The sequence below is a fragment of the Telmatherina bonti genome, assembly GCF_933228915.1.
Source record: "Telmatherina bonti genome assembly, chromosome: 14".
Taxonomy (NCBI): Eukaryota; Metazoa; Chordata; class Actinopteri; order Atheriniformes; family Telmatherinidae; genus Telmatherina; species Telmatherina bonti.
Genome location: NC_136612.1, coordinates 10,817,495 through 10,829,962, shown reverse-complemented (window position 1 = coordinate 10,829,962; position 12,468 = coordinate 10,817,495). Strand labels below are relative to the sequence as shown.

Here is a 12,468-nt window from a genome sequence, read left to right as displayed (position 1 = left end):
TATATATATATATATATATATATATATATATATATATATATATATATATGTATATATGTATAAATATTCAGAATACTCAGGATGTCAATGAAAATTTTATTAATGTTTCTTCAGTGGTTTGAATAAATGAATCCATAAAATAAAACAAGAAAGGAGCAGAACGCTTCCACACACCATATGGAGTGACTATGGCAGAAGTCCAGGGCGGAGATGATTTGTCTGAAGAACTTCCTGGCCTCTTTAGGGGTCAGCCTGCCTTTCTTCACCAGGTAGTCAAACAGCTCTCCACCAGACACATGCTCCAACACCAGATACCTGGAAGAGATTAATCCAGATTTCTAAAACACTCTCTATACCTTCCATGCTGTCCAAATCACAGGGTTTGCTGCAAATACACAGTTTTAGTGCACAGACAAGAGAAAAAGATACTTACAGGTATTTGTTATTTTCATAGACGTCATGCAGCTTCAAAACATGAGGGTGCTCTATTAGTTTAAGAATAGCTATTTCTCTCTCCACCTGCACAGACAGAGGGAGGCAGAGATGTGGAGAAAGGTTAAGAGAGAAAAGAGAAGGTTAAAAATGATGGAGATGGAAATGTCAGGTGGGAGAGGAAGGTAAATATGACGTGCAGTGAGGCAGAGATGGGAAGAGGCGAGTATGAAGGAGGAGTTGGGTAAAAATGGTAGAAGCTGTGTGAAGTGTTTCAGAGGTTCCTCAGTGGGTTCAAGAAATTTAAAACAAACTCATTAAAAGTCATAAACAGACTAAACCAGAAAAACTGTGTGAGGGCGCAGAACTCCGTGCGATCTAGTGATTCCAGCAGATGTTCTAATGGTAGTTTCCAGAATGTTGTTCCTGTTCTGGATGGTAGCATCCGGAACGTTGTTCTTGTTCTGGTCGGTAGTATCGCTTTTAGTAATAGTAAACAACAGCAAAATGCAGAGTTTTAAAAGGATTAGAAAGAAAAATGAGAGAGACAGACTTTGAAAATCCTCTGCAGGAGGAAAAACCTGAAAAATAATCGTGTCTATATGATTAGATTTTAACAGTTTACAATAAACAATGGAAAATTTACTTAATCAAAATTTGTCGCTTTAAATTTGCAAATAACTGTAATGGAAATCATGTTGTCAATAATACTTATTTTATTCCAGTATTGCATATTTGCGTACTTGTTTTGTAACATGTAAAAAATTAAGAATTTTATTTTTATTGATAATCAGTTGAGCTTTTATTTTGAAACATCCCAAGTTACATCCCATTGGGCCGTTCTTGTGGGTTTCCAATGGGTGTCGAGCATAGAAGAGATGCAAAGGATTCGGAAATCCTTTCCCAGCGAGGTTTTTGTATTTTACTTTAGTAAAACGACATTTTACAAGCTCCTCATGTTATTTTCATCTTAAACTGGCACTGTCTGTATTATTTTTTAACATTTTTTGTCCATTTTCATTGTGAAATTCTTAAAATAAACCAGCTGCAAGAAAGCCAATTAAGTCTGCTTCCAGGTAGTTATGCGAGGACAGGCAGGATATTCCAGGTAACGCCGCAAACACACGACAAACATGCTGACTGGAAAACAACGGCGATGACAAGGAGCAGCAAACATGGCAAACAATGAGGACAGGAAAGCGTGTGGAAGATGACAAGTGAGGAGCAGGTGTGGGATCAGTAAACAGAAACCAGGTGATAAGGAAGTGAACTGAACACACGGGAGACAGACTCTACAAAGAACAACAGGAGGATTAACTACCCAGAACATAAATGAATGAATCTTAAAGGACAAGAACCAAGGGTATCATATCCCATTTAGATAATACTTTCCCCGTGTACTAAAGCATTATTATTTTTTTAAATGTTTATTTTATCCTCAAGAATTCTAATCTGTAGTTGTCATATTTTGTGCATGTAGAAATGATTTGATGAAGCAGCCTCTCCTTGAGGGAGATGGCTCCCTCACAGAAGATTAGTGTGCAATAGATCCCCGTAAAGACCACAATCTGCTTTAATTAACTGGCAGCAGGTCAGTAACATGACTGGGTATAAAAGGAGCATTTCAGAGAGGCAGAGTCTCTGTAAACCTGGACAGAGGTTCACCAATCTGAGATAAACTGACTAGAACCTGGAATTGTTTTAGAAAAATGTTCCTCAATGTAAAATATTTTATACTTTAAAGATTCTACTGTCTACAAGAAAAACCTTGTGTGCATGAAGGTTGTAGGTCATAACTGTGCTGATCACTGCATGGACTCGGGAAGATTCCAGAAATCACTGTCTGTCCATTCAGTTCACCCTGAAACCCACACATGCATTCACACATCCACACAAGCTCCATCATAACATGATCCAGAACCACAGAAGCTCTTCTAGAATTCTCTGAGGTAAAGTGGAAACCTGAATGAACTCTGAAGGAATTCTCTGTGGACAGCATGGACGTTGTGTCCTGCAGACTAAAGAGGAGAGGGAGCATCCAGCTTGTTATCAGCCTGCATCTCTGATGGGATGGGGTTGCATTAGTGCCGATGGCGTGGGCAGCTTCCACATCTGGGAAGCTCCATCAATGCTGAAACATCTGCTCCCATCCAGACAACGTCTCTTTCAGGGAAGACCTTGCAGGTTCCACCATGCTGGACCACATCCTGCATCATCACAGCAGCATGGTGGAACAGGAGAACTGGTCTGCTGTAGTCCAGACCTTTCACCAGTACAAAACATCTGGAGCATCATGGAAGCAGAAATCCAGGCAAAAGGCCCAGGAGTGTAAAGCAGCTGGAATCCTGAAGAATGAGACAATGTTCCTCTTCTAAAACTACAGCAAATCTCCTTACTTCCCAGATGTTTAAAAAACATGTTAAAAGAAAAGGGGATGCTACACAGGGCGAATCATCACCGTGGAACTACTTTTTACTCATGCTAACAGCTGCTAATATTGCTATATCTTATCCTGGAACTACATTATATACACGCTATCAGCTGCTGACAATGCAAACACCACCTTGGAACTACTTTTTACACATGCTAACAATACAAATATCACCCTGGAACTACTTTTTACACATGTTAACAGCTGCTAACAATGCAAAAATCACCCTGGAACTATTTTTTACACATGCTAACGGCTACTAAAAATGCAAACATCACCCTGAAACTACTTTTTACACATACTATACAAATATCACCCTGGAACTATTTTTTACACATGCTAACGGCTACTAAAAATGCAAACATCACCCTGGGACTACTTTTTACACATACTATACAAATATCACCCTGGAACTACTTTTTACACATGTTAACAGCTGCTAACAATGCAAAAATCACCCTGGAACTATTTTTTACACATGCTAACGGCTACTAAAAATGCAAACATCACCCTGAAACTACTTTTTACACATACTATACAAATATCACCCTGGAACTATTTTTTACACATGCTAACGGCTACTAAAAATGCAAACATCACCCTGGGACTACTTTTTACACATACTATACAAATATCACCCTGGAACTACTTTTTACACATGCTTACAGCTGCTAACAACGCAAACATCACTCTGGAACTATTTTTTACTCATGCTAACAGCTGCTGAATATGCAAACATCACCGTGGAACTACTTTTTACACATACTAACAATACAAATATCTCCCTGGAACTACTTTTTACACATGCTAACAGCTGCTAACAAGGCAAATATCAGCCTGGAACTACTTTTTACACATGCTAACAGCTGCTAACAAAGCAAATATCAGCCTGGAACTACTTTTTATACATGCTAACAGCTGCTAAAAATGCTATATATTATGCTGGAACTACTTTTTACACATGCTAACAGCTGCTAACAATGCTATATCTTACTCTGGAATTACTTTTTACACATGCTAACAGCTGCTAACAATACTACATATTATCCTGGAACTACCTTTTACACATACTACCAGCAGCTAACATTGCTATATATTATCCTGGAACTACATTATATAAATGTTAACAGCTGATAAATATGCAAACATCGCCCTAGAACTACTTTTTACACATGCTAACAGCTTTTTACAATGCAAATACCAGTATCTAGCTTTTAGTGTACAGCAGTGTACTCTCAGTTTGCTTGTCAAAGTGGAGCACAGAGGAGTAAAGTTTAATTTAAAACAGAAAACTTGTGGAAAACAGAAAAAGTGGAAAACAATTCCACCCGACATGCTTTGATAAAAAAGAAACATGAAAAACTCTTTTGACATGTTGTGAAATTCACAACATAACTTTAACATTTATTGTACAACATTTACCCAAGCCTCCATGAAAAGGTTTACGCTGTTAAAAAGCAAAAGGTGTTCATGTGTTTCCTGGTTTTGGATCATTCTTTGATTAACTTTCTGCAATCCGATTACGCTCTGACTGTAGGTAAATACAATCAGCCTTGCTTAAAAACTAAAAAGGAAAAATGTGTTTAATGAATTCATTACACATCAAGATTAAGATTACATTTACAATTAAGATCTTTTTATGACTAATAAGACTCTGCACAGGTTTCTATTCACACAAATGGACTAATAAACTGAAGCAAATTGGACAAAGTTTGTGTCAAACATCAACATTTTCACCTAAATCAGTGTTTGCATGATTTCTCACATTTTGCCTTCTCTTTTTATCACTCTCACTGTTGTTACAAATAACCAAGCTTTTCCATCAACATGACTCATTATCCATGCAAAACCTGTCAGATCTGATGTCAGCAGCTGCAGCTGTCCATAACATGACCTAAAACAGGCTCCCACACAGCAAACAGCAAGGCAAAGCATTGATTTTCTCCACACTATCAGAGGGGAGGATCGATTATTGGACGGTACAATCATGTCATCCTGGCTGTCCTTTCAACAGGCTTTTATGAGGCTGAAACATGGAGAGAAACTGGTCTGAAGGGTTACATGAAACCCTCTGAATGATCCTATTTTAACTCCAACAATCAGACTCTTAATGAGATGCCATGAATAGAAACTAGAAGTAGCTAAAAACAAGTGAAAACAGCATCATGTAGCAGCAGTAGCCAATAAAAGAACAAGCATTACAATAAATAGTGATTTCTGTGAAGCTTTGACTGTGTAACCTTGCCCATCGTGTGCAACCTGCTGTGTACGAGCTGCAGGCAATCAGCCAGCATGAATAGAAATCTCCCTGTATTTCAGCTACTGTTGCTCTTATCAGAAAGTTTAATTAGCAGGCTTAAATCCTTCCCATTGTTTAGCACGGTGAAGCAGTACCCACACTCAGCAGTTACAACATTAGCAGACTTTCCTTGAGAATCCTGCAGATGTTTCTGCACAGTGAATACCTACATGACTGGAATTTCATTTCAGGCAAATCAGGTGCAACATGCTCATTGGCAGATAAGAAACTGCCACTTTATTTACATCTGTAAGAATGAGCAGAGCTAATCTGACTCTGCCCACATCTCTTCCCTGATTCCTCTTTGCTGAACCATGCTAAGGTCAGCTCTTTGAGCCAAAATGCATTTCCTTATAGGAGTAAATTTCATTAGACGAGCCTGTCGACTAAAAGCAGCTGGGATAGGCTCCAACGCCGAGACCCTGCATTGGAACGAGTGGACGTAAACAGTGTATAGATGAATGGACCAACACAACTGACAGTCTGAATGGTATTAATTACCCTTCAGTAGGAGAAATGCACCACTTACCTAGCTGGTTAATTATCTGCAGCTACTAGCTGATATAGCTACAAGACAACAGCTAGCATATATATATATATATATATATATATATATATATATATATATATATATATATATATATATATATATATATATATATATATATATTTATTTATTTGGGGTGTGTCAATATGCTTTTGTTTCGATTTGAGTAGATTCTGATTTTTTTGGGTGTTTTTTAAATTGCGATTCTTACAATTCTTCGAAATTGATGATTTTGTAGAGTGAAAACAAAGAAAAGAACAAAATTTTTTTTGCTCGTCATTTTTCTTGATTTCAATTAGAAAAAAACAACACAGTAGCCAGATTATCATTCTGCTGCTTTCATGCCCAAGAAGACACATAAAAAGATCAATAAAAACAATAAAAAATGACAAAAATGGTAAAAATAATGTAATAATTTTTTTTCATTTGAAAAAAAAATACATTTTTTAAACAAAAAATTTATTTTAACATTTTGAAGTAAAAATCTCGATATTCGATTTTTCGATTGGATTTTCCCACCCCTAATACATATATGTACACCAACTAGTGAATTAGCAAAATGAAACCAGCAAAACAAAGCCAGATGAACAGGAAATGACAAACTAAACAGAATAAACAAATGAAAACTACAAATAAAAACAAGAAACCAGAAGTGAATGTAACATGAACTACAAAATCCCACAACAGAACTCTAAAACTCTGACAGTTTAGCAGCCAGGAAGTGTCAACAGCCTTGTTCCCACCAAGAGGTCTGGTTTGATAAAAAATATTGGCCTCTGCTGCGTCTGAACAGCCAGCTGTACCCGAACCCGGTAGGTGGCGTTTAGCCTGGATAGCGACATGAAGCATCAGCTACATACCCACATGATGCTTTCCTCGAGTTATCATGAAGAAAGTCACACAGAACCAGAGGATGGCAGTACTCTGTTTGGCTTTAAACAGCAAAAAATCAACAGTATATTGAAACAAGCAGCTTAATTCTTCGTGCCGAGTCTCACAGGGAGTGACGACTCCTTTGACTAATCAATGCAAGAGCAGAGGTGTGATTCTGACATGAGTAGGGACATAAAATTGGTCTCAGAGCCCCTGCTAGACAAGTTTTATTGCATGTTTATTTGCAGAATCATATAAAAATCTGAACAAGCAGAAGTTAATAATGCAAACTATTCTATTTAGCGACCAACATAAAGATCCAGGCTTCTTGCTGAACTCATTACTCGTCTATTTTACTTTATGATTTCTGGGATTTTATGACATGAAGACATCTGTTGGCATATTTTCTTCACATCAACCACAGTGCAAACTACTTTCATCAACACAAATGTGCTTTTATCACACAGGACAAGAAATCCACTTATATTCATGAACTTAATGAAACCTTGAAGGAAAATCTGAGCATGAACAGGCAGAATTATAAACTCACACACAGCATCGTCATCCTTATAGCTCTGGCAATTACTAAAAACAAGACCATTTATCGCTGCATTAAACTTGTTATTTTACAAGAAATGTATTCATTTCATCCCATTTTGATTGAATGCCATGTTAAAAATATTCTGATTGTCTCTCTTGGATCTGTATTAAAAATATCTGTTTTAGTCTCTATAATATTATGTGAAGGTGAGATAAACACTTCAGTGTGAAAAATTGTGACTTTGATTAGATTTGAACCAATCATGTTGATCAAGTTACAGCTGAGAACTGAAGCTCACCTTTCTCATCATCTCCTCTCTCTCTGAACTACCTACAACGTTTATTCAGGGACAAAAAACACACATGCAAACAGTTTTGAAACACTAAAACATGCAAGATGGTAGCTCTCGAGGACTAGAGCTGGTGACCCCTAGGCTAACGTTAGCCAGAGGCTAGTCAGAAAATCCTGGTTCTGTTCAAAGAGCCAGGGCTTTCTGGCCAATCACGTCGCAAGAAAAACCAGGGCGGAGCCAATCAGAACAGTTTAAAGTGTTTATAAGGTGGGACTTAAAGCAGTGACGCTGCTGACAGGAGCAGCTATCTCACAATGTTTGGTGTGATGGGAAACGGCAGGGACGACTGTGTCATGTCGCTAACCAGTTCTACTCCCAAACATCAATAGATTACAGAGTCAATTGCATCCTTTTGGGTCAGATCGGTTAGTCAACCAACAAAATGGGATCCGTGTGGGAGATCAAACGTCTCGAAGCCCTACCTATCATTCAATACCTACTGACCTACTGATCATTCTCGAAATCTGAGTCTTTGGAGAGGTCGGAAACCGAATCTGGGAATAACGTCATATCTAGACAGAAGTTGGAATGCCAATATGAAAACCACAAGGAAGCACGTTGTTTAGTTTGATCTGTCTGTTTACACAGAATTATATGTGTTTATTACATCTACAGAAGCAGAAAAACTATATTTTATGCCTAAATTAAGAAAATAAGACTTTTCATTTAAACAATGACTCATGGAGCTTGTTCGCTTTAGAGCATGTTGCAACAGATTTGTGTTTTAGTCACATTATAAACTTCACTGAACATTAAAAAAAATGCTTTTAAATAGTACAATACTGGTACAGAATAGGCTGAAAGTCTTTTTAGTTTTTCCAAATTCAGTTGTCAGAAAGTAGGATAAACAAGCTAACCATGTTAGCCACTGTTCCTGCTGTTAGCAGAATAAGATGGAAACATCGAGTTATTTAACGTTTTAAACATGGACACAATTTACAAAATGAGTTTACAGGTAGAAGTTGAAAAGGATGACGTTTAACTTCGACTTCTACACATTTTCAACAATCATGTTAAGATAAAAACGAATGTTTATCACGGCTATCACTTAGAGTTGATTTGCTAGCACCCATCTTTAACGGGTGAAGTCGACGTCGGTGCGTCTGCTCCAACTTTCTGAGTAGCATTTCCGACTTTAAGGGGAGTTTGTGTTGCATTTCCAGCTGGGAACTCAGAAAATCTGACTACTCAGTCAAATCAAACGCAGCATTAACGCCAACCAAGCAATGCTACTAGCTAAACTCAGTCAATAAGTGATGAAAGGGTTTTTCTAAAGTTTTGTCTTGTAATTTAATAAATGTAACTCTGTGATGTGCTCGTTTTGGACATGCACTGAAAACGTATGAATGATCAAAGTAATACGCGTAACCAAACTCGAGGGCTGCTCAGTTATGACAAAAATTATAATCACGATTATTTTGACTGAAATTGAGATCTCGATTATTTAACACAATTATCCGGTATTTTTTAAACAACGCTGCGCGTCGTGGTGTTCTAGACTCCGTGTCGTGCATTATAACCGTTTAATGCACGGTTCCGAGTTGTTTAATCCACTTTTACCGCTTATATAGGAACTATTTTATGTTGGCCTGGATGTACGTTTTATACCAAACAACCGCTGTCAGGCTACAGTGCGTTTCTCTCATCCACCTGTTAAAAGACAGCTGATCTGAACCAGCTGGTTAAGGTGTTGCCATGGTAACGCTCCATAACGGTGGGATATTACAGTGATTTAACTTGCCGAAGTAGGTAGCGGAAAATAATGCAGCCAGTTCTAACTGACAATGGTATAAACTATGTTTAGGTGAACTTCCACAACCTACTGCAGTTATTCTACATTGACCTGCAGCCGGAGCCGACTGAGACTGGCCGCCTGGGAGTGCTTTAGGACGGGAGAGGCTCCCGCTGCTCCTTCCTTACAGTAACTGCAGAACAATATGTGCCTTCAAGTCAGTCGCCAAAACACCAGAAAAGTCTCTAATAACTCCAGTAAAAGATGCTAGATTTGTCGCTTTCAACAAAAAAAGTCTCCAGATTTAGCGAGAAAGTCGCCAAGTTGGCAACAGTGTCTGAATGAAAGCAAAGCGGCTGTGGGAGGAGTTTACAGCACAGCGCTGCAACGCCAGAGACGCTCGATTAGCAGCTGAAGACAGCAGGAGAGAAAACTGCAGAGAGAAAAATAATCACACCCTTTTATTTTTATTACCGATGAAAACCCAGATCGTAACTGAGATTAAAATCCGATTAATCGCCCAGTCCTACTGCCTCCTGGTCCCTCATGAGGATATCATCTCAGTCATATTTGCCTCTTTTAGGACTGGTACTTTACAGGACCTCATGATGGGTTGCATCTAAAGCTGAACTTAACAACTATGATTGTTTGATTGCAGGATTTGTTGCCATCTCAGAGCAGCTGGATGACTTCTCAACATAGCTTGTCCTAGTTTCTCATGTTAGCAGTACAGCTCCACCCCGCCTGTAGTTCGGAAACGTTCTACATGAAGCATATGGACCTGCATCTTTCGCACATTCAGAGCAACAGCAGCGACGGCTGGTTTTATGGACACGTCTCCATTTAAACCAGGGTGAGGGCTGGTATCCAGGAGGTTTTTGTTGTCTCCATGCTCCAACACACCTGACCCAAATCCATAAATATGTAGACAAGAAGCTGCTGGATTCATTTGATTTGAATCAGCTGTGTTGGTAGAAGGAACCAACAAAAACCTGCCGGATACCGGCCCTCTAGGACTGGAGTTTGACCTCCCCTGATTTCAGCAGAAAGGAAATAAAGTACCTTACCTTCATTAAAACGGATTCTGAGAGTTTTTCTCTGTTCACAATCTTTATGGCCACCTTCTGGCCTGTGATGCAGTGGACGCCCAACTTCACCAGTCCTGAGAGGGAGACAGAGGCAGGAAGAGCGTTAGAAAATCACAAATCACGATGCAGCAATAAAACAGGAAGGAAATGCCATAAATAATTCAAAGGATTCTCTGACATTATCACAAACTGCTCAAAAGAAAGAAAAAGTAAGACTGATTCGAGGTCGTTTCCCTCTAGAAATACTAACATGTATCTCCTTGTAACAAGGGGATTAGAACCAGGAGGACTTAGAGAATAAAAAGGGGATTACGCCATGAACTCATAATGTTACAGTGGTTTTGCTTGGGGTGAAACAGCTTGAACTCTGCTGATGTACCACCCACACCCACACACACACACACACACACACACACACAGAGCTCAAGGGGGGGGGTCCTACCTGTCTGTCCCTTCCCTAGGGTCTTCTCCAGCCGATAAGGCCCCACATACTGGCTGGACTGGCCCACCGTCAACTCCTTGCTGCTCATTCTTCCCGAAGTTATTTAATGTTTTTTTTAACTCCCTGAAATAAGGCAAGTCGGGATGGTGCTCCGTGCGTGATGTCTCACGCACATCCCAGGCGGCTGTGCGGTGGAGGGCTGGTCGTGATCTGAAGCCGGGCCCCGCAGGATGCTCCCTGACGCGGTCAGGTCCGGTGTGGTTGTCCTGAAACAAAGTCTTCTCCGGTCTCTGGTCTCCACAGCTCAGAAAGCAGCATTCAGAGGGGAGATGGAAAAGACCAGAGAGGAGGAGGAGGAGGAGAGGTCTGACTGGTACCCAGTGATGGGAAACGTCCACACCAGTCACATGAAACCCACCCAGGCTATAAATACCACCAGTTTAAAGCTGATTGATCCTGGGTAGCTTATGGCTGTGGAAGTGGAGCAGAAAAGACAGAATCTTACTGAGACGTGGACAGGAAGGCTACATTTACCGCTCATTGATTTTTCTAGCAGCAGAGTCTCAGATAGCCTCAGAAAGCCCTGATTGGATCCAGTCTCTGATCGATATCAGGGACCCCCGTCCGCGCAACTGCTGCCGTCCAAAAATGTCCTGATAATCCCCTCCACCCTCATCCTGCCGTGTTGCCAAGGCCAGGCCTGCTTTGGTCAGGATCTGCCTGGGAGTCCAGATTAGGATCTATGATCACAGCGAGAAGAATGGCTTTTCCAATATCCGGTGCACACTTCGGCTCTCCCCCTCCCCGGCCCTGCATCAGGAAGCACAGCAAGAGGAGGGCGAGCAGGAAAAGAGAGGACAGAAGAAGCAAAGAGCGCGAGCACAGCGGGCCAGACGGTCCGGTCGGTGCGCTCAGGGCTCGAACCACCGGTTCACCTTGGTTCTGGAAACAACGAGCATCTTCAGCTGGCCTGCTGGTAGCCGACTCCCCGCCTCCTCTCCCGGCCAGCTCCCTCTACCTCCCTCCCTCTCCTTCGGCCGGCTGTGTTCATGATATCACAGCATCTCCTCCCTGAGCCGGCGCGAGGCTGCTGCTTCCTCCCGCGTGCACGTTGTAGAGAAAAAACCCAAACAAAGCAAAGACTGAAACAGATCCTGCTTCTGGTCCCGTGGTCTTCAAGGGAAACTTGTCCGCGCGCGCAGGAAAGGTTCTCAGAGACGGGATGTTCTCCTCCTGTAGCCGACTATCCCTTCTCACTCTTCCTCCTCCTCCTCCTCCTCCTCATTCTCCTCCTGCTTCCTGGTCTCCATCAGGCAGCATCAGCATCCGGGTTCCGCCGCCCGGGCCCCACCCTTCCCCCTCTCCTGGCCCCCACCCTTATTTATTTATTTATTTATGGAGGTGAATCAGGCCAAATAATGACACTTTAATGGAAAGTGCTGTCACCAGTGGCGTATCCAGGATTTTTCAATGGGGTGACCATGATGGGACACATAGGCTGGGGGTGGATGTGGGGAAGTGAAATGTTTAGAAATAAATTTATATATATATATATATATGTATATATATATATATATATATATATATATATATATATATATATATATATATATATATATATATATATATATATATATATATATATAAAAGGAACAATAACTAAATATTTGCAAAAATATAATTTAGTAATATAAGACAGTTTTTTTCATTTAATTGAGTTAAAGAAAGAAA

General features: G+C 40.3%; 1 protein-coding gene across 1 annotated transcript in view; it reads right to left on the bottom strand.

The window, feature by feature from the left end:
* Nucleotides 1-10,825, bottom strand: part of brsk1b (BR serine/threonine kinase 1b) — a gene marked incomplete at both ends in the record, with an annotated part of 32,156 nt that extends 21,331 nt beyond the window's left edge. The window contains 4 exons of the mRNA XM_079252339.1: nt 175-315; nt 434-519; nt 10,275-10,369; nt 10,738-10,825. Coding sequence (XP_079108465.1) covers nt 175-315; nt 434-519; nt 10,275-10,369; nt 10,738-10,825 — 410 coding nt within the window. The remainder of the gene's footprint in view (nt 1-174; nt 316-433; nt 520-10,274; nt 10,370-10,737) is intronic.
* Nucleotides 10,826-12,468: the final 1,643 nt, after the last annotated feature.